We start from the raw sequence: 23,945 nt of genomic DNA, 5'->3' as shown, positions 1-23,945 counted from the left end.
AACCCACATGAGTTAAATGCTTGTCAATTGGACCCCAAACAAATGGCTGCTTGTGCATTTGATGGAGTTGCAAACTTCTCTGGAAGACATGGTGGAGTACAAGTTTTGCTCAGAGAAAAGTGTAACCCTAAGCTCTCCTATACACACTGCAGAGGCCATCTACTCCAACTAGCACTAGTACAAGCTGCAGAATCTTCAAAAGACATTAAAAAAGCTATAAATGTAATGTCTTCATTATATTCTTTTTTCAGCAAGAGTCCAAAAAGACTGAATATCTTGGAAAATATAGAAGATACACTGGGACTAAAGTTAAAATTAGTCCAACCTGGGGCTTATAGGCTCAGAATACGGACTGGAGAAGGAAAATAGAGCCTGAATGTACAAGTAGTATCAAAGACATTCCTTTCTTTTCAGGCTTACATCAAAATCAGGGCCCGTCCCATCCCTGATTGCCAGTTCAGAGTTCACCCATGCTGACCTACCCTACTTCTTTAGGTAGTTATGATATCCATTGAACAACTTGTTCCTCTATATCTTGAAGTTTCTCAGGGTGGTTATATGTGAGTATTTTGCAGAGTACAGACCTCTGCTGTTTCAAATCAGCAGTTTCTGAGTTCACAAAAAAAATAAACAGTAAATAACTCCCAATACATTATGTAATACTAAAAAAGAACTTTTGTGTTTGAGAGTTCATATCAGAATACAGACTGAAAATCTAACCAACTCTCATGATTTGAATAGAGATAGTCAATAAGACCACATTTCATGTATTACAATCATTGTGACCTAAACTCAAGCCAAAGGTGATTTAAGAAAATAAGTCACCTTCAAGCCAACACTAAGTTTCAGCTTGAAGTACATCTTTTTCTAGTTCTTTGCAATCTGACTGTAAAATAAATCAGTAATAAAAATTTTCATGGAACCTTAATTAAAATAATAAAATTAGCAAATTTGTGTAGGAAACATTAGATTGCAGCCTAATTTTATTGGACTTTCCAAACAGTAAACAAACAGAAAAAAAGGGGAAAACGTGTTCGGCGTGATCACTGAAACAGCTTTCAGTACATGGTGTTAAATTTAATCCCCTCTTCACTCTTCATGTTAAAGAAATTCCTACCTCACCTCAAACCAAAAGTAAAGAGAGAACAAGATCAAACCACATAAACTTGACCAGGGTCACAAAATATAGCCTTATTTGTATCCAAGATAGTTTGTGCAAGAAAAAGGAACACATAATTTTAATTTACCCTGCAATCTTCTATAGCAAATTACACTTCAAGTCCAGTGCTTTACTACAGTTCAAAACGACACAGTCCTTTTCCATTGTAGATTTTAAGAGCATCATATCAGATTTGAGTATTTTGTTATCTCTAGAGGATCTGCAACACGACCATTATCTGGGAACTAGAGAAAAATTTAATCAGGTATGGAATTATAATTTAAATTGCATGCCTTCAAAGTAATTTGAATATATCTTTACGTGGAGCACGTTTCAAGTGTGTGTATGTGCTTCATTTGGCTTTGGTAATAAAGTGCAGCTACTCCATCAATCCGTCATATTCATAGACTTGCATCAAAAACAAACTTTTAAACAACAAAAAACAATTTACAAACTGGATCAATAAAATGAGATTTAAATTGAATTATTTTTTATTAATCACAAAATCAACCCCTCAGATTTTTTTATAAGATTTGAAGTACCCATGTAGTTCACCATAATCTTTGGCAATTAATGTAGTACAGTGACTGTGCTTCTAATAGTTATAGCATATTTAATAATAAAGTACATAGGATTTAAAATTTTCTTCTTGCAAGCTTCCTTTATCAGTTCAGTTTTTCTAATATACATAGCTTCTTTATGCTATTTCCAGTGTTGATAACTTTCATGATTTTATCATGATACATAATTTTTTTTAAAGTCCCCAGTACTGGAATCATGCTATTGCATGAAAGCCTCATCTTAATTTTTTTTTTAATGTCTACCCCTCATGGGGGGTTGTAAAGAAAAGCTTGAAAACATGAAACAAGTGTACTCTAAAGGCTCAAAAGCTAGAAGGCAAGTAAAACCATTTTTTTAGAAAAAAATCTCATTATTTTGAAATCAGTCTCATGATTTGGGGGCTAGACTCATTTTTTGACTGCTTGGGGTAGGTAGTAATGTAGTTCTCTCATCAAACTAAAAGCAAAATGAAGTGCCTCATTAGAACTATCTAATGCAATAAAACAATCATGGTGATTTATCCAGAACGACTTTCCTCACTCACCCTAAAAAAACAAAAAATAAAGTAACTAAGTGTCCCTTTCTTAAGGTGCACTTCTGGTTCATATCACAGTTATAATTATCTGCTTTGTCTAGATGAAATTAGAAATCAAATAATCATCAACTAGCAGCAAAAAAAGATAATCTAACACTGTGTTGTACCAATACTCAACCTGTCCGTTTTCCATAAATAATACCTTCAGTTGTTTATTTCTCAGCTTTTATCTGTTTCATACAAATATTTTAGCTATTTTTACACAATGTATAAAAGTGTTTTTGAAACATTTTGTTTTTGAAAATTGTTTTCAGCCTTAAAAGCACATTGTAAAGCTGGGTAAAATATCAGATGAACACTGGAAGCACTTCATAGCAGGATGTTTTTTGTGTGAAGAAAACATACGAGTCATGCAAAGAAATCACTTAAACCCTATAGGAGTGAAGATATGAGAGGCCCTCCTCATAACAGGAGAAAAGCTGGGGAAGGACAGAGAAAGGGATGTGGGATTAACTTTATTCCATCCAGCAGCTGCAGTGAGTGTAGAGAGAATGAACTAGACTTCCCTCCTCCTGAAAACCAGGCAGAAAAGGAAAAGGTAAAAAGACTGCTAGCAACTGTTTTGGGTCTCCTGAATGTAACCTGTCACCTCAAGACTGGGGGACTTTGCCTGGACTGGTGGGAAGAGAGTAGTGGGCCTTTAAGGGTCCCAACTCCAAAAGGGAAAAGCTGAGAGGGGAGAAAGGTATCATCTGAACTGGTGGGCAAGCTGGCAGGATTCAGGTAAGCCATTGAAACCTGTACATCTGGGAGAGGGTATATGAACCATATACCTCCAGCCTGAGACCCCTTTCACACCAATGATCCTTGGATGGGAGTTTTTTGGTCTGCAGTGAGCACTGCTCTAGTTTCCTTTTTTGGTACTGGGAAGGAAATGTTCCATCGCATATGTTAGGATGGAGTGGGGTTTTTTGCCTTCCCCAGCTCAGCGTAGGCACCCAGTGGGGTAGGTGAGAAGGGAAGGTTCAAGTTGTCACAATACAGCAAGCATCAGGTGTCCAACGCAAATACTCATTCTGTACATGGTCTGTTTCCCTGATAAACCAGAATTGGAAGTGGACTTAGGGGAAGGCATCCTCTAAAAAAGCTGGGGAATGGAGTTGAGATTCCTAATGTCTGTTATAGCAAGAAGACAACCCCATTTCCACAGCCCCTTAACCCTTGTACAAGAGAAGGGCAATGGGGTCCCAGTGATGGAAGAGCAGCCTTTCACTGGATCAAAATGATTAGGGAAGCAATCATAACCTGCAGTGTACTAATTATTGCTGGATAGTTCCCAGATGAGTTAAGTAATAAAGTTGTGGCCTAATTAAACCACTATTCTTTCCACCTCTACGAGACAATCTCACTTTGGAAAAATCTGGTTATCCCCATTACTGCTATCAAAGAGAAGCAGAAAGACAAGAGCTTCAGGTATTTTCAGGTGGTCACATACTTAACTACTAAACAGACCCAAACCTGTTAGCCTTTAAAAACACCACACATCAGGTATATTTAGAATGGAATGGCAATTCTCTTTCAAGCATCCATTCAATACCCCTTCAACTACGATTTGTCTCAATTTTGATAATTTATTCAACAACTGATTCATCTATATATCTGCAATGTTATTGTTCAAGCAAGCACAAATGTTCATGAGTGAATGGGGTTCTCAAAATAATAGACTTTAAGGTAATTATTTGGATGCTTAGAATTTTCAAGTACTGGAGCACAGGTTGAAATCTTTTAACCTGCAAGAATGTGACTTGAACTGGATAGTAGCACATTTTCTCAATTTTGAGAAGGCAAAAAAATGTTCTTGACTCCACAACTTCAGGCTTCCAGGAATATGAAGAACAACAAGAACTTTGGCTGACTTCACTGTTGAAGATACAACTAACAACTAATGCCTTCTGCAACTTTTAGAAGTATCAGTTCTTCATTCTTTTTTAGACTCTGATAATACTGAATAAACCCTGAAATTGAATTATTAACAACTATGTCTGGGAAATCCCCATATTGACTTGTGACATCAACAGTTTTTGTAGCTGCTGATGTAGCTCAAAGCCTCTTTACTGCCAAATTTATTTATTTTTTCTCTGCTTTGCCTTCCTTCCTTACTGTCCATAAAATATGGCCTAGACAAATCTTTTATTCCTGTGGTTATTTGTGTTACATTATTGCTCAGATGATTTCAGCAGGATAATAATTTATCACTATAAAAATTTAAATTAATCAACAGGGAGTAGGGAAGGACAGGAAAAAACTTTAAACTTTACAGGTGACTATACCTCAAAAAAGTAAAATCTCCTGGTAAACCGGAATAAAAATATGTTTAATTATAGTTTTTTGAGCAGTTAAATTCGTTTGGTGCATACAGATTGTGGTATTTTCAGTTTTAACCAGGGATGGCATGTGATTCACTAGAGGTGGTTTTAACCAGGGCAAAATCATGGCTTCTACTACCCTTTGAAAAACTAGTTAGTTCCAGTTCAAGACATTTTTTATTTTAAAAACTGTTTCATTGACGCACTCCATATTATACTTTTTTAGTTACATATTCCAAGTGTGGTTACATGAGGCAATATATTTAGAGATTAATTTAGGTTTGTACAAATAAAAAGTAAAACTGCAGTAGGTGTCATGCTAATATATTGCAGCTCATGCAATTAACTCAAAAATATCGCAGTTTTAATTGCACTGTTAAACAATAGCATGCCAATTGAAATTTATTAAATATTTTTGGATGTTTTTCCACATTTTTAAATACATTGATTTAAATTACAACATAGAATACAGTGCACAGCACTCACTTTATATTATTATTACAAATATTTTCACTGTAAAAATGATAAACAAAAGAAATTGTATTTTTCGACTCACCTCATACAAGTACTTAGTGCAATCTCTTTATCGTGAAAGTGCAACTTACAAATGTAAATTTTTTTTGGTTATATAACTGCACACAAAACCAAAACAATGTACAACGTGAGAGCCTAAAAGTCCATTCAGTCCTACTTCTTTTTTAGCAAGTCACTAAGACAAACAAGTTTGTTTACATTTATGGGAGATAATACTGCCCACCTCTTATTTACTGAAAGTGAGAACAGGCATTCACATGGCACTTTTGTATCTGGCATGGCAAGGTATTTACATACCAGATATGCTAAACATTTGCATGCCCCTTCATACTTCGGCCACCATTCCAGAGGACATGCTTCTGTGCTGATGATGCTCGTTCAGAAAATAATGTGTTAATTAAATTTGTGACTGAACTCCTTGCGGGAGAATTGTATGTCTTCTGCTCTATTTTACCTGCATTCTGCCATATATTTCATGTTATAGCTGTCTCGGATGATGACCAAGCATATGTTGTTTGTTTTAAGAACACTTCCACTGCAGATATGACAAAACGCAAAGAAGGTACCAATGTGAGATTTCTAAAGATAGCTACAGCACTTGACCCAAGGTTTAAGAATCTGAAGTACCTTCCATCCCTCGTCCCTCTCAGATTTTGGAGCATGCTTCCAGGCATCTTGAAAGAGCAACACTCTGATGTGGAAACTATAAAACCCGAACCACCAAAAAAGAAAATCAACCTTCTGCTGGTAGCATCTGACTCAGATGATGAAAATGAACATGTGTTGGTCTGCACTGCTTTGGATCCTTATCGAGCAGAACCTGTCATCAGCATGAACACATGTCCTCTGGAATGGTGGTTGAAACATGAAGAGACATAAGAATCTTTAGAACATCTGGCATGTAAATATCTTGTGACGCCAGCTACAACAGTGCTATGTGAATGCCTGTTCTCACTTTCAGGTGACATTGTAAACAAGAAGCAGCCTGCAAATATGAACAAACTTGTTTGTCTGAGCGATTGGCTGAACAAGAAGTAGGACTGAGTGGACTTGTAGGCTCTAAAGTTTTACATTGTTTTATTTTTGAAGGCAGTTTTTTGTACATAATTCTATATTTCTAAGTTCAACTTTCATGATAAAGAGACTGTACTGTACTTCTATCAGGTGAACAAGAAAGGGAAAGAACAGCAAAGAGATGGGGAACCCTGGGCAGGAGCTGAGGACGAGGACAAGGACAGGAGCAGGAGGGAGACTAGATAGAGTTAGGAGCCTGGTAAGATGGGACAGGAATAAACCAGAGGCATGAGGGGACAGTTGGGGGTGGGGAGCTGAAGGGACAGGAGCTGGTAGGAATATCAGAGCAGAAGGAGTCAGGGGCAAGAGTGTCTTTGACCACTAGAGCACAGACACCTCCAAAACTCAGAATTTAACCCATTCATTTGCTGTTGGCAAAGTGTACGTCTCCTTCCCACACTAGTGGCAGACCCACACAGACAGTAATGGCCTTCTACTGCTACAATTTACTCAAGTGGTACACAGTTCCACCATTAATCTAAAGATGCCAACCCTCCTGAGGACCCACGTTGAAGGTCAATATGATGAAATTTTTGTTTTTTCAGTTTTTAAGTTTCTTCAAAAATTATGAAATTACATTAAAAATTACATTACAACATTAATGTTTCAAACCACAGAAATAAGGCTGTGCATGCAATTGCCTCCCTTGTGCATATGTATTATGATGCAGCCTTCATTTATGTGATCACATAACATTTTTTTCCACAGAACACCACCTCATTCAGTGCACAGAATGGACCATGCTCTGGAAATTAATCAGAGTTGTGGTGCGAATGAAGCTTTTATCAGTAGAATCCTGCCTCATTTTTTGCAGATGTTGGAAGGTGTGTAGTAAAGGACGCTCAGACTGCAGGAAAAGAGAGGATAGTTTTGTAGTAAAGGCAGTGTAATGCCACCCTGGAGAACTGTATTTTCTCCCTGCCCGTGCCGGAGCTATGCATCACCAGGCAAGGCATGAAAATCAAAATTTTCACAGGTGGCCACTATGTGTTACTTGAAATTTGGGTAGCTAACGTGAAACATCTGAAGTCTGTTTTGCAGAAGTGAAGAGCACTCACAGCTGCAACTGACATCAGTAGTTCTGCTCTGAATATATCAAGCGTTATAAAATATTAAGTACTCTGAAAAATCAAGCGAGGCGCTTCCTAAATTGGGCATCCAAAATTAGCTGACATTTTTGACAATTTTGGTTTGTAAAACGGCAATAATACCACCACCTCACGGGGGCATTGTGATGATATATTAATGTCTGTGAAGAACTAAGATACAATGAAAGCACCATAGAAAAGCCCACGAGGAAATTAATAATTCTGTATTCGGTACAGAGTTTGGATGGCATCCAGTAAATAACACCTGGGGCCACATGTTGAATAATTAGAATAGAAATAAACAGTGAATAGCTACCCATTCAGTGAGTATCACCCATCCTGTGCACTGAGTCAGGCAGAGGTTTTGTGGAAAACAGTTTGTGATCATGAAATTAAAGACTGTATCATAATGCGTAGGCACAAAGGGACAAATTAACCCAAACTTAATTCTGGCACTTACTAAGCTTTTAAATGCTTAATTTTGCAACTTGAACATTCTTTTAGCATAGTTTTTTGGAATATAAACTACAGATTGGCTATGTTTTAAACCTGTGGGATGGCAGAAAACTCAGTTGTGCAATGCAGTAATAACTGGATTTTTTTTCCTTTTTAAAATGGGCATTTAAATACAAACATTACAGTAATAGCAAAATAGAACTCAAAATGTCACAAAAAGCAGACAATATAAGCTCCTATCAATTTTTGCCTGACACTTGTACATAAAGTATTTTTCATTACTTGCAGTGTCAAGAACTATTATGCCTGCAGGGACAATGTTACACTCACTTTTTCTGCAATTAACTCATTTCATTCACAATTAAGATGTATTTCCAGTGCAGTATTATAATGTGTATTAATAACTCCAGCATATTGTACTATGTAAGTAATAGTAATATTTGTTCTTTGATACTGTGAGTTCAATTCATTAATGACAGTTCCCAAACAAAGGGAAAATGTATAACCCATATATTCATAGTGTTACAAAAGCTGTGTCAACCAGCTCTTTGACAGAGGAAAAAATAGACTACCAGGAAAATCTTCCTGAGATCCTGACAGATAAGACTTAGGGATAGTTTTCCAAGTGGTGAAAAACTCTTAACTTAGGACTTTTACAACTAGACTGGAGAGAAGAGCAGGAACTGTGCCTTAGGAAACCATTCTGAATTTGTACAAAAATGGACTGGATGATTTAATACTATTTTCATCTCTAACTTTCACGATTTGTTTGAATCAACTGAAGGCATAAGAAATGTCTGCTACCACAATGCCTGGTAGCATCCAACATTAACCTCCAATTGGGGTCAGGATGGATTCAGCATTATACAGAATTCCAAGTTACCTGGAAATGATGCTATGGAACTTTTGCTGCATGTAATAATATGAAAAGGTTCTGTATCTCATCCAGAAGCAGTACAGAATTGCAGCTAAAGACCTTGAGTTATTGTGCAGTGAGATGGTCACCAGAAAGCTGTTTAAAGTCCTAGTCTTGACAAGTACCCAGCATCCTCATTTACCAATAGAAGGTGCGGCTACTCAACACCTCTAGAATCAGGCCACTTATTTAAATGTGTATATATGGAATCAGATAAGTCTGACTATTTTAACCATAGCTAATTGGAGGCAGTGTGGTGAAGTGGATAGAGCACTGGACTAGAATTCAGGAGATCTGAGTTCTTTTCCTGACTCTAGTACTTTGGACAAGTCACTTCTCTTTGTTCCTCTTTGAGATGTATGGATGAAAAGTGCTATTTAAGAGCTTGATATTATTATTAGAATTAATTTATGCTGTGCTACATGTGAGGGGGGGGGGAAATCCCTTCTTGACAGGTGGTCAGTTGATACCCGGAAGCAGTATCCTTCTAATATAGCTGTAAATGTTTTTCATAGCAATTAAGGTATATAGTCTTAAAATCTAGCCAATATTTGTCTCAAAACTGTCACAATGAATTGCATAGATTGACTGCTTATTCCATAAAGAAATGTACATTTGTTTTAAATGTATTCTTTTACCATCTTTGAGCATTCCTCAGCCTATGAAAAGTTTCCTTTTTAAAAGTTAACAGTTAGCTAAAAACTACCAAAATGGTATTAGACATAATTGTATTTTCTTAATTATTTATATCGCATGCCCATTCCTTCATTCAGATTGTGGAGTAAAAACTGCCCACAGACTCCAACAAGCATAGGAAACCCAACAGTCTGTGGAACTAGTTAGAACATCGGGATGTTTACTGTACTCCATAGAAACTCCACCCACATCACTTTAAAATAGAATTTTAGGGCTGAGGCCTGTGCCTCCATTAGCAAATTCCCCTCTTCACCTTGAAAGGAATGCAATGCCCATAGACTTCAGTGCAACTCTCAGGCTATTTCGCCACTACCGCGGTAAGTCGACCTAAGTTACGCAACTCCAGCTACGTGAATAATGTAGCTTAGGTCGACTTACTGCGGTGTCTACACCATGCTGCGTTGATGGGAGACGCTCTCCCATCAACTTACCTTACTCTTCTTGTTCCAGGTGGCGTACTGGGGTTGACCGGAGAACGCTCTGCCATCGATTTAGTGGGTCTTCACTAGACCTACTAAATCGACCCCCAGTACACATTGATCTCTGGAGCATCGATCTGGCGGTAGTGCAGACATAGCCTCAAGCTGCAATAGTGGGTACAGAGCGCTTTCCCCCCCCCACACACACTATGTCTGTGCAATCTGTAGAGTGAAAAAAAGGAGAAAGAAAATTCCCTTTTTTTCTGCCCCCAATTGGTATAGAACCCTCTAGCACCACACTTGACCTGGGCTTTAGGATTTGGGCTCCAGAGAGGGAAAAAAATATGGAAAGATTGCAATTCACTTGTTTGAAGGCCACGTTAATAGGTGCCTTAGAAAATACAAAATTCAAAGAATAATTTTTGGTGGTAATTATACAAGCTAAATTTTTATGTTCCCTGCAATAATTATTTTTTCCTCATTTAAAAAATAGTTACTTTTTTCTTATATTGGAATTTAAATATAGTTTCATATATTTATGAATTTTGTTTCTTCTTCTCAACAGGGTACTACATGAAAACAAAAAAAATGATGAGGTTTCTATGTCAACTATCAATTATCCCTCTTCTATTTGGAGCTATGGTCATTTGTCAGCATGAAGGTTATGATTTTGAGGATGAATATGACCAAGAGCCAGATGATGAATACCCACCTATTTTTCATTTTAATCCCAGTGTAGAATATGTAGTTCCTCATTTTCCTACTCCAGCCAAGTGTGCTCAAGAATGCTTTTGCCCACCAACTTTTCCATTATCAATGTATTGTGACCATCGGAAACTTAAGATGATACCACATATTCCTTCCCACATCCAACAACTCTATCTTCAGCATAATGACATTGAAGCTGTGACTGCAGAATCTTTTGTTAATGCCACTGCCTTGAGAGAAATTAACCTTAGCCATAACAAAATTAAATCTCATATGATTGACCATGGTGTTTTTGCCAAACTTTCAAATCTTGTGCAACTTCACTTAGAACACAATAAATTGGATGAATTTCCATTTCCTCTTCCCAGCTCTCTAGAACGACTCTTTCTCAGTTCCAATGAGATTTCCAGATTACCTGGAAATGCCCTGCAAGGGTTAGTAAATGTGACCATGCTTGATCTCTGCAATAACTATCTTGATGACTCCTTACTCAAAGGAAAATACTTTTCAGATATGAAAAATCTAATGCAGATCAACCTATGCAACAACAGATTACAGACTATGCCTCCTGATCTCCCATTTTCACTTATATATCTCTCTCTCGAAAATAACTTAATTTCTTACATTCCAGAAAACTATTTCAATAGACTTCCAAAAATAACTGCTCTAAGAATGTCACACAACAACCTGCAGGAAGTCCCATATAATGTTTTTAACCTTTCCAACCTTGTAGAACTCAATCTTGGACACAACAAGCTGAAGCAAGCATTCTATATTCCAAGAAGTCTGCAGCATTTGTATATTGAAGACAATGACATTGAATGTACGTTGATTATTATTAGTCCTTTATAAAAATGAGAGAGGTGTTTCTATATCTGTAACATTTTTTCTTTTGCATTACTTTTGCATAATTTTTCTGCTTATTACTCAAAGACTTACTGACTTTTAACCTAAATTCAACACCAGCACTACTGGGCTATATTCAGTCTTGCTAACACAAGGAGGTTTCTGCCTTGCTGTGATGCAGGTTACCTCGGCCTGCCCTTCTTGGAGGGTCCCAACAGTTGGGGCATAGGGCTCAATAGTAGCCCTAGTTCCGCAGCTTGTCCAAGGAATGCTCTGAATTGTTAATTATCTTGGACAATCAATGGAGGAAACACTGCAGAAGATTTGTACTTCTGCCATCTTCCTATCACCTCCGAGCAGGCTCTCTGTCAGACTCTGCTCCAGCTTCCTCTAATAAAAATCAACTAACAAGTCTAGCTTATTGTTTAAAAATTGTTTGTAGTAAAGGCATTTGATAAACATTTATATAGAAAGAGGCAACTATTAGTACATTTCCCTTACATTAAAATAATCTATTCTAGGCCATTTTAACACCACAAACCTTCCCCCTTCTACATGATCAAAAGCTATTTCTGTTATTGGTTTTTCCATATATGGACCTCTAATTTAAGTCAAGAGGCGGAATAATAGCAATATTTTGCATCAGTTGCATGGGTGGGTATTATTCCTATTTCTAGCTATGAAGAAAGTGGATTTTAAAGAAATCTGAGTTCTCTTAATATTTTCAGTGTTTAAACTAATATTTTTCACTCTTTTACAGTTGTAAATATTACTTTGATGTGTCCTTCTATTGATCCAAGGAATATCAATCATTTAACCTATATTCGGATGGACCAAAATAAGCTTACAGCTCCAATAAGCACATATGCATTCTTCTGCTTTCCCCACATACGCATTATTTATTATGGTGAACAAAAAGGTAGTGTCAGCCAATCAACACAACTGAGAACTCCAGTTGTCCACAGATTTTTAACACCAGAAGAATATGATGAAGCAGAAGATGGTCACGAAACAGAAGATGGTCATGAAGAAGGAGAAAGAGAAGATGACTACTTTCATCCTTACTTTTAATGAAGTAATTATAAAGTACAAGGAAAGTATGAATTTTTCTGTATCAGCTCAATAGTGGTTAAATCAGATTCCAAGTACATACAACAGGTACAATTAGGTGAGTGAACTAATCCTTAACTGTACCAATCATTACCCTTTCCCTCACATTCCAACTCAGAAGAGAACTTGGTTATGCTAGTTTTACAATTTGGGCTAAACTTTTTGCATATATTTTTGTTGATTTTAATTTTAAATATATACTGAGTGGTTTTGGTTTAACACAACTGAAAGCATAAAAATGCTCTTAATTTGAGAAAAACATTTAGGACCTTAACTGTGAAACTGGTCTGCATCATTTGTACAGTATCTGAATCATCTAAATTCAAAAGAAAATGCACAATGAGTAGTTTCTTAATAGTTTCAATTTAGTGCAGTATTGCAACATTAGAATTAGAGAGAAGATTCATTAAATAGCAGTTGTCATATAAAACATAGCAACATTAAAAAGACGTGAGAAAAAACAAAAAATATTTTCTGATCTAGCTTGCACAATAACTATTGATATAGGTTTTATTCCTTATTCCTTTTTTCCCTTAGATGAATAAGTTATGTTACTTTACTTTCTGTGCCATTATACACTCAAAAGCACACACTACATATTTTCAGGTTTCAGAGTAGCAGCCGTGTTAGTCTGTATCCGCAAAAAGAACAGGAGTACTTGTGGCACCTTAGAGACTAACAAATTTATTATGCTCTAATAAATTTGTTAGTCTCTAAGGTGCCACAAGTACTCCTGTTCTTCTTACTACATATTTTGTTCTTTTAAATAGTATTTGGAGAAAACTGGCTTTTGTTTCATAAGAGAATGTATCCTGGATGACACAGGAAATTTTCACAAATTATCCTTTAGAAAAGCAGCACTGGTGGTTAAAATATACAAAACTAACTAAATAAGAATAATGCTACGTTCATTGGACATAAAAAGGTGTTTACTTTCAGCCCTGTTTAAACCATACAGCTGTGTGTTTTTATGCCTTTTTAATTTTTCAGACACCTCTGTGCTTTCATATGCCATATGTGTCTGTACTTTCATTTTCAATTGGATGCATAATGCACATATTTGTTCTAAAACTTTAGAAAATTTTAATCTTATACTTTTTTTCTTAATAATGCCTTATGAATTGTATAAAGCAGGGGTCAGCAACCTATGGCACGCGAGCCGATTTTGAGTGGCATGCAGCTCCCTGACACGGTACCGACCCCCAGCCCCACTCAGCCCCCCCGCTCACCCCTGCGGGGGCAGAAGCTTGGTTCTGCGGCAGCCAAGCTTTCCCTCTCCCCCGCTTCTTCCCCCAGCGTGGTGCTTTGCTGCCCCTCCTCCTCTCCTTCCCTGCGCCAATCAACTGATGGCCCTAGTGAGCGGGAGGGGGAAGAGCGGCAGCGTGCACACAGCTCCGTAGAGGACACAGAGAGAGGTAGGGACGGAGCCTAGGGGAAGGGGGTGGAACAGGGCATATCCCTTCCAACCCCCTGCCCTGAGTGGCTCAGGGCAGGGGTCTAGGAGCACCCCCACGAGCCGAGCACCCCAGCCCTCTGCCCTGACCCCCTCACACACACTCAGCTTTCTGCCCTGCACCCCCATGCCCCCCCAGCCCTGAACCCCCCCACCCCAACACACACCCAGCCTTCTGCCCTGCAACCCACACCCCCATCCCTCTGTCCTGAACCCCCCCACCCCAACATACACCCAGCCTTCTGCCCTGCAACCCCCACACCCCCAGCCCTCTGCCCTGACCCTTGAACCCCCACACACCCAGCCTTCTGCCATGCACCCCCCACACCCCCAGCCCTCTGCCCTGACTCTTGAACCCCCCACACCCCCAGCCCTCTGCCCTGACCCTTGAACTCCCCCCACACACCCAGCCTTCTGTCCTACACCCCCCACACACCCCAGCCCTCTGCCTTGATCCCTGAACCACCCCTCCCCCACACACACACCCCAGCCTTCTGCCCTGACCCCTGAAACACGCTGGTGAACAGAACCCCAGGCTGGCAGCGAGCTGAGCAGGCTGGTGGCATAAGATCAGCATTTTAATTTAATTTTAAATGACGCTTCTTAAACATTTTTAAAACCTTGTTTACCTTACATACAATAGTTATATAATATATATAATATACACTTATAGAGAGAGACCTTCTAAAACCGTTAAAATGTATTACCAGCACGCAAAACCTTAAATTAGAATGAATAAATGAAGACTCGGCATACCACTTCTGAAAGGTTGCCGACCCCTGGTATAAAGATACCCAATATATTTTGCTTGTAAATCTACCCGTGCATCTCCTTTATAAAAACAGCTTTAGTTGATCAGTTATTGTGGGCATCAAGTGATTCAGTGTCCAGGTCTTTGAGATATATTTTTGCTTGTTATTTAAGAAAACTCTACACATGAAAAATATTTATGTTCTACCTATCCATTATTTCAAATTATTTTAATGGAATTAATCATTTCATGCTTTTTGTTGTATTTCAGGCTCTTTGAATTCTAGTGTAGGGTCTCCCTCTACGTAGGTGATGAAATTTGTGTGTTGGATTCTGGTATATCTGTGTTACTTTATTCCCATACTGACCTAGACAGACCTTGAGCTACTTTCAAACATCCATCTAACAAATATTCAGTATACATGCTTTTGCCATGGGGAGTTTTGTATATTACCTCTGATGAAACTGATGAATTGTGATTATGTAAGGTAGAACACTTAAGAATATTTTGAGGTGCTTTTTCATCTTTATTAATTTGGATCTTCTACTTTGCTAAATCTATCCGTAATTTCCTGAAAACCCCTTTGTTCTGTTATGGATAAGTCGCTAAATAATTCCTAGGGCACATATTTTAGAACATCCAATCTAATTTAAAAATTGTCAGTGATGGAGAATCCACCATAACCCTTGTAAATTGTTCCATTGGTTAATTCCTCTCACTGTTAAACATTTACACCTGATAATTGCCCCTTTCATCTTTCTGGCAACAACACAGATTAATAGCATAACATAATTGTCTTCCTTTGTTATGACCTTTCTTAACATATTTATCAACCTAAAAAGCTCTTTTGAAGTTATATAGAAAAAAATCTATACATACAATAAATTCTTTAAATCTAGGATTAAAAATTTGCCAACATTACATACTTTTGAATTATTTTAAAGGACATATTAACATAAATATATAATTTACTAACTTCTGGAAAACACTATGTAGCATGACTTTTCTCGTTTTCTGTATACATTATAAATTTAGACTACTATTTTTAAAACATGAGTCTCAATTTTAGGCAGCCATTTTTTTAAATCTTGGCCACAGCTTTTAACGAACATTAAGACCACTTAAATATAGCATAGTTAGAAATATTGTACATGCTTCCTCAAACTGCTGACACTTTAAGACTAACGTAAAACTTAGTTTAAATTTTGTGTTTTATACCTACAGTAAATCCAACAGTAAATATAAATTGAATTTTGGATATTAAAAAGTGTGTATAGCTGGATACTACAAATTCAAGAGAATGATTATTAACTTCGATAGCAATAACATGTTGACATGGCTTCTCAGTATTAGCACATGCTTCTTCTCTTGAGAATATATACACATAAATATGTTCCCTATGACTACTTGCTAATTTTATTTCTGTCTTCACAAGTATTAAATTTGTAGTCCCTTCAAGCATTCTTCTTTTTTCACTATATATTACACTAGATTTTGTGACAACCCAGTGACCTATCCAGCAACATGACATGTATAGCTAACAACCAGAAAAGATGGCCAGGAAATAAAAGCTTTTGTTTACTCACAAATGACTGCAAAAGAAATGTCTAAAAGTAGTATTCAAACAGCTGACTTCTGCTTCTGATACATTTGCCTTTAGTGTTTTAGTTTGTTCAGATGGTTATGTGAGTTTATTTAAAAAAAAACCCACCTCAAATGAAAGTGTAAAACAAAATCTGCATTACAATGCTACCTGTTATAACAGTCAACAAATAATAAAAGCCATCACAGGGCTGCTTCAAGAGGTTTCACTCTAGTAACTGAAGGAAGCTGTTGCATGATGTGGAGGATACATTTGACTAGGAACCAAGAGATCTGGGCTCTGCTTCTAGCTTTGGGCAAGTCATTTTGTAGATTTATGCTTTATTCATTTCAATCACATGAGGGGGATAATGATACTTTACCATCTTTGTAAAGTACTTTAAGATTTATAATGGCTAGGTAGTTATTTTTCATTATTATTCAACGGTACAGCAAGTTTGACTTTATTATGGCGTATTTTTATAAAATGTTGATAACCTGTAGTCATAGTTAAATGTGTTGAACCAATTAAATCAAAAACATGAAATTTTCAAACAATGTTTTTACCAGAACAAAGTTCTTAAAACTAGAAGCAAAAATCACTAATATAGACATTTTGCAACAATTATTCATGAACACTGTTGCAGTAAAAAAATTAACTTATTTTTTTACAGTCTCCATTCTTTCCTTTAGTCATAAAAACGTTCAGATCCATTTAAAGTCCTTCTAAAACGATTAAGCATTAGTTTTTGTGACTTCAATATCTTGATATATTAAAAAAGTCACATAGGAAAGAATTTCCTTCACATCCAACAGATGTTTTTTATTTCAACTTTTCTGATTGCTTTTAATATATTCACATTCCACTGAAATATGTAATAACTTGAATCAGTTTCCTTTTTATATTTGTTTTTAAATTGTACTCTGCAAGCAAATAAATAAATAAATTTCCTACGCAAAGAACATGAAAGGAAGCTGTAGTGAGTTTGTACCAGATTGCATCCCAAAGCTGCTTCTAAGCAGCTAACAACTTCTTTACATTACTAATGTGAGAACATTAACTTTGACACTTGTGGAGATTTTACATATCTACTATAATACACATACACACAAATATATGATAAAGTGTGCATTTACCATTCTCTTCTCAAAAGTTATTGTACCAAATTTTTAAAACTCTAGTAACCTATGCAAGTTAGAAGGTAAATAAAAAAGGTAATATAAACTCTCAGTTCCGGGCATACATTCATGACCTAGAGGAAAAAGGAATTGACCCCTTCTACACATGAAGCACTGCATAATTTTTTAAAGAGCATTCTTGGATTTTTCCTCTTCCTCCAACTCATCAGACATGGGTCATATCAGACTCAGGAAGACAGGCTAAATAGACAAGTAAAGCAAATCTTATATTCCTGTGACATAGTTACCAGGACTAATGACATTATTCCAACTTCATTTTTATTGTCAGTATATGGAAATACTGTAGCATCTCACATGTCAGGGTTGAGGATGTGGAAGGGAAATTATCCCTTTTCAAGCAAAGAACAGACTGGGAAAAGAAAATATAAGGCAGGAAGTAAAAAACAAAATGCAAGGAAAACACCAGATGGTATTCACCCAAGAGTTCTGAAGGAACTCAGATGTGAAATTGCAGAACTACTAACTGTAGTCTGCAGTTTGTTTACCAAATAACTGGAGAATAGCTAATTTTTAAAAAGGGCCTCCAGAAGTGATCTCGGCAATTACACGCCTGTAAGCCTAACTTCAGTACTGGGCAAACTGATTGAAACTATAGTAAAGAACAAAATTGTCAGACACATAGATGAACATAATTTGTTGAGGAAGAGTCAACATGGATTTTGTAAAGGGAAATCATGGCCTCACCAATCTACTAGAATTCTTTGAGGGGGGTCAACAAGTGTGTGGACAAGGGGGATCCAGTGGATATAGTGTACTTAGATTTTCAGAAAGCCTTTGACAAGGTCCCTCACCAAAGGCTCTTAAGCAAAGTAAGCTTTCATGGGATAAGAGGGAAGGTCCTCTCATGGATGAGTAACTGGTTAAAAGATAGGAAACAAAGAATAGGAATAAATGGTCAGTTTTCAGAATGGAGAGAGGTAAATAGTGGTGTCCCCCAGGGGTCTGTACTGGGCCCAGTCCTATTCAACATATTCATAAATGAGCTGGAGAAAGGGGTAAACAGTGAGGTGGCAAAATTTGCAGATGATACAAAACTACTAAAGATAGTTAATTCCCAGGAAGACTGTGAAGAGCTACAAAAGGATCTCTCAAACTGGGTGAATGGGCAACAAAATGGCACATGAAATTCAATGTTGATAAATGCAACATAATGCACATTGGAAAACATAATCCCAACTATACATATAAAATGTTGGGGTCTAAATTAACTGTTACCACTCAAGAAAGAGATCTTGGAGTCACACTGTGGATAGTTCTCTGAAAACATCAACTCAATGTGCAGCAGCGGTCAAAAATGTGAACGGAATGTTGTGAATCATGAAGAAAGAGATAGATAATAAGACAAAAAATATATTGCCTCTATATAAATCCATGGTACACCCACATCTTGAATACTGCATGCAGATGTGGTCGTCCCATCTCAAAAAAGATATATTGGAATTGGAAAAGGTTCAGAAAAGGGCAACAAAAATAATTAGGGATATGGAATGGCTTCCCTGTGAGGAGAGATTAATAAGACTGGGACGTTTCAGCTTGGAAAAGAGATGATTAAGGGGGGATATGATTGAGATCTATAAAATAATGGTTGGTGTGGAGAAAGTAAATAAGGAAATGTTATTTACTCCTTCTCATAACACAAGAACTAGGGGTCACCAAATGAAATTAATAGGCAGCAGGTTTAAAACAAACAAAAGGAGGTATTTCTTCACACAACACACAGTCAACCTGTGGCACTCTTTTGCCAGAGGATGTTGTGATGGCCAAGAATATACCAGGGTTCAAAAAAGAACGAGATAAATGGAGGATAGGTCCATTAATCGCTATTAGCCAGGATGGGCGGAGATGATGTCCCTAGCCTCTGTTAGCCAGAATTTGGGAATGGGCAACAGGAGATGGATCACTTGATGATTACCTGGTCTGTTCATTCCCTCTGGGACACCTGGCATTGGCCACTGTCGGAAGATAGGATACTGGGCTAGATGGACCTTTGGTCTGACCCAATGTGGCCATTCTTGTGAATGAAAAAAATCTGGAACCAGAAACTTTTGCAGGGTATTCACTCAATCATGGGGCCTTGTTGCAGCTGCCTATCAGTTTCCAAACTTTCGACCCTTGTGGTGACCCAAAACTAAACTATTTCATTGAACCCTGGAAATTTTTCCAACTTACCTGCTGAGAAGCTTACATATGTAACTCCTTTATTGTGTGCCCTTATTTCTTGTAGCTCTTTTTTAATCTTAATCTGGCTTCATTAAAGACATAAACTAATTTCCCAAACGGATAATGTATCACATCCCCTGGAACTTGTACTTTATAAGCTCCTCCTTAGCTCCTCCTGCGCCACTGACACATCAAGAAGTCCAGTTCCTCCAATGATTACAATCACAATAATTGTGGTAGTTCTTCCCAGGTTATGCCAGTTAATTCAATACCCTCTGTCACTGTCTTCCGCCAGTTCTTTCTTGGCCTTCCTCGCTTTCTCTTTCCTCCCTCCAGTACCTAATTCAATGCTTGCTCAGCTTGTCTCTCATGTTCCGTACACTGTACATGTCCAACCATCTGAGCCTTCTTTAATGCTATCTTCTAATATGTCCTGCTCTGTGAGCTCCCTTACTCTTGCATTTGTTATTTTGTCTTTACATTGAATGTGTAATATCTTACTCAGCCTTCTTGGATAGGCAGCCTTCAATTTCTTTTTGTTAACCACTCTCATTGGCCAAGCCTCTGCTCCATATAGTACTATGCTCAGTACAATCAAATAGTATAATCTAGCCTTTAGTTTGAAGTGGAGACCTATGTTTGACCAGATGTCGTTAATCTTTCCAAAAGTGCGGTTTGCTTTTCCTAATCTTGTAGGAATATAAAATAAATAAAGACAGACATACAAGAGAGGAATGCTAGGAAAAGGCTGCAGAGGCAGAAGCAGCAGCATAGAGGAGAGATTTCATTCAGCTCTACAGAATAGCAAATGATCTCACAGGAAAAACAGACTTTCACAGGTCTCGGGCCTTTCTAGGACTCTCATCGACAGATGTTAAAAATGCATGAAGAACATGCCAGACGATGAAAAGAACATTTCCACTCTATATTAAGCTGTCTCGAGCTGACAATCATTCACAGATTCAAGAGAAGTGCCAATACCAAGTTAGAAATAGAAGATGGACCAATAACACCTGATGAAATTAAAGCAGCCATCAAAGCCCTCAAACACAGGAAAGTTCCTGGGGTTGACAGAATTCAAGTAGAGGTGTTAACAGTGGGAGGCCAAATTCTAATTGAGCGGCAAACAAAACTGTAACATAATATGGTGAAAGTAGCGCCACAGCATTGGAAAGAAGGTATTATCATGACATCACCAAAAAAAGGTGTTCTTAGTGCATGAACTGGAGGCATAGTACTGCTACCAGTCCTGGGCAAAGTATTGGCTACTGTTATGCTGAATAGAACGAAAAGGGCAATGGATGAAATATTACAAGAAAAACAGCAGGGTTCCATTGAGATAGATCATGTCGTGAACAGATATTCACTCTGACAGATCACTGAAAAAGCTACTGTTTGGCAAAAACCCATTTTAATTAACTTTTAGAAAGTGTTCAACAGTGTTCATAGAGAGACCCTGTGGAATATTGCTAGAAGCTATGGGATACCAGACAAGCTAGCAACATAATAAGGAGTTTATATGATGGAAATAGATGTGTAGTACGATCAGATATAGGGCTGGCTGAGTGAGGTGAATGGTTCAATATTGTGCCTGGAGTTAGACAAGGGTGTGTGCTATTACCAATTCTCTTTGCATTAGTAATAGACTGGGTGATGAAGTGAGCAATAAAAGGCATCATAGATGGTGTAAAATGGGTTAGTGGAGACTAATTACACTACCTTGACTTTACTGATGACATTGCTTTACTAAGTACAGTATATTGTAGAATGAAATGATTGCCCTTACATCAGAGGTAGAACAGGAAGCAGCAAAAACTAGATTTGATGATTACAAAGGCAGGAAACTGGACAATATTCGCAAAGGTGTATCTAGATAGAAATCTAACAGGTAAAAGTTCTGCTGTCTGCAGAGCGTGATGACACTTGAAGGTGCTGTGATAAAGATATTCATCTTACCTTTAAACCATATAATATTAACTTTAATTTAAATTTGCTTTCATCCAACAGATTTTACAAGGGAAGACAGGCTTGTAATCCCATAAGAACTGACAACAATTTTGGCTTTAAATAACCCTCAGAATACTCCCTAAGCACTTTCATAATCTCTTGGTTGGAAAAGCCATAGGAAACATTCTCTATAGATCCTGCTTTATTCCTAATTGGCTTTTATCAACATAGGTGTCTTTTCTTTGTGCATTCAACTCAACCATCCTATCTTCTTCTTCCACCAAACCCCATGTTGCATGACTATTCCTCTCTATCTTTTTCCTCTTTGGGGAATTCATTCTTTAAAATACTCTAATGATGGCTTGAAACCAAAAATCTTCAACTGAATCAATGTACAGTAACGCCTCATTTAACGTTGTAGTTATGTTCCTGAAAAATGCAACTTTAAGCAAAACGATGTTAAGCGAACCCAATTTCCCTATAAGAATGAATGTAAATGGGGGGGTTAGGTTCCAGGGACTTTTTTTTTTTTTGCCAGACAAAAGACTATATATATATATATATATATATATATATATACACACACACACACACACACACACACACACACAGTATAAGTTTTAAACAAACAATTTACTGTACACAGCAATGATGATTGTGAAGCTTGGCTGAGGTGGTGAAGTCAGAGGGTGGGATATTTCCCAGGGAATGCCTAACTGCTAAATGATGAACTAGCAATAGGCTGAGCCCTCAAGGGTTAACTCGTTGTTAATATAGTCTCACACGCTACAAGGCAGCACGAATGGAGGGAGGGGAGACAGCCTGGCAGACAGAGATATACACCATGACACACACTGTGTGTGTGTGAGAGAGAAAGATGTGCATTTCCCCTTTAAGTATGCTGACCCCACTCTAAGTACACTGCCTTATCAAGTTAATCAGCAAGCTGAGATGCAGCTGCTGCCAGGAAGCGCCCTCTGTCCTGAGCCCTGTCGTGTGTCCCCCCGGCTCTATAGAGATGGGTAAGTGGGGTGCAGGAGCAGGGGGAAGGGGGACACCCTGACATTAGCCCCCTTCTCCTCCCTCCCCCCGCCCACAGCAAGCAGGAGGCTCGGGGAGCAGCTCCAAGGCAGAGGGCAGGAGGAGCACATGGCAGTGGGGGGAGGGATAGCTGAACTGCCGGCAGTTGGTAGCCTGCTGTGCAGCTGCTGCTCAGGGAACTTAGGGGAATGGGGAGCTGATAGAGGGGCTGCCGGTCCACCCTGGTTCCAAGCCCCCCATCAGCTAGCTGCAACGGGCTGCTCTTCCTGCAAGCAGTGGACAAAGCAGGCGGTTGCCAAACGACATTATAAGGGAGCATTGCACAACTTTAATTGAACAGCAATTGATGAGCAACATAACAACAAAACAACGTTAACCGGGATGACTAAGTGAGGAGTTACTGTATCTGGGCTGAGTCTTGACCTGGTGCTAGCAAGACAAAGTGTGAGGGAAGTGAGACCCCACTACAAAGTAATAAAATCCAATCAACTGCTACAGCACTATACAGGAAGCGTTTAATTTCAAAACTTGTATAAACAGACCTTTTAAGTGTTACCACTAGTGGCAATGCTTTAGGAGCTCAATGGGAAGCTCTTCCTTCAGAAGAATGACAAAGGGTAGGGCTACACTTCAATTAGACATCTGCGGTTGGCCCATGCCAGCTGACTCAGGTTCACGGGGCTCAGCCTAAGGGGATATTTAACTGTGGTGTAGACATATGGGCTCAGGCTGCTGCCTGACCTCTAGAACCCTCCCACCTCACAGGTTCCTAGAGCCCGGGCTGCAGTCCGAACCTGATTGTCTACACTACAATTAAACAGCCCCTTACCCCGAGCCTGAGCCAGCTGGTTCAGGCCAGCCGCACGTGTCTAATTGCAGTGTAGACATACCTATACTGGTCAGCATTAATATTTATTTGGATTTACAAAATGCTAAAAAAAGATGCCTGCCCATACACTCTAGGCACTGTAGCCATTACTTAAAAATACATCACAGATAATACCCCAATATAACTTAGGTTCATGAGTATAATTCAACAAAATGTACAATCAGCAAACCCAGCACCTTCGAACTCAAATCACCCTTGTCCTCCAACAATTCCCTCCCTTTCTCTGTGAATTCTCAAAATTCCTTTGTAAAAAGATGAGCTTCGCAGCATGCCCTGAAAGTCTTAGACTCGGGCTACTTCAGACAAAGGGAGGAAGGGGTACTAGCATTCTAAAGGTAGAGGGCCCCCACAGAAAACTTGACCTCTAGGTTCCCCATAATTTTTCATTATATTTATATTTGCCACCCATCTTCATGGAAGAGGTTCCTTTTCCAAAGAAAGGTTCTTTTGTGACT

General features: G+C 38.2%; 2 protein-coding genes across 6 annotated transcripts in view; one reads left to right on the top strand and one right to left on the bottom strand.

Moving 5' to 3' along the window:
• CENPP (centromere protein P) overlaps positions 1–23,945 on the bottom strand; it is a 328,523-nt gene that overhangs the window by 224,718 nt on the left and 79,860 nt on the right. The gene's annotated exons all lie outside the window — the stretch shown is intronic.
• Positions 1,337–12,615, top strand: OMD (osteomodulin). The gene is made up of 3 exons (XM_065551267.1): positions 1,337–1,424; positions 10,370–11,335; positions 12,119–12,615. Exons 2-3 carry the CDS (start codon positions 10,378–10,380, stop codon positions 12,427–12,429), a joined length of 1,269 nt encoding a protein of 422 aa, XP_065407339.1. The 5' UTR covers positions 1,337–1,424; positions 10,370–10,377; the 3' UTR covers positions 12,430–12,615.

Source organism: Chrysemys picta, chromosome 7 (assembly GCF_011386835.1).
Source record: "Chrysemys picta bellii isolate R12L10 chromosome 7, ASM1138683v2, whole genome shotgun sequence".
In the NCBI taxonomy this organism is placed as follows: Eukaryota; Metazoa; Chordata; order Testudines; family Emydidae; genus Chrysemys; species Chrysemys picta.
The sequence above is the reverse complement of the archived record's forward strand: the minus strand, read 5'-3'. Positions and strand labels throughout refer to the sequence as shown.

What these genes read in the sequence shown, in the direction of transcription:
- OMD (XM_065551267.1), top strand. Translation starts at nt 10,378, where the DNA reads ATGAAAACAAAAAAAATGATGAGGTTTCTATGTCAACTATCAATTATC. An exon ending in TGAAGACAATGACATTGAAT is followed by an intron (nt 11,336 to 12,118) that starts GTACGTTGATTA and finishes ACTCTTTTACAG; the next exon opens with TTGTAAATATTACTTTGATG.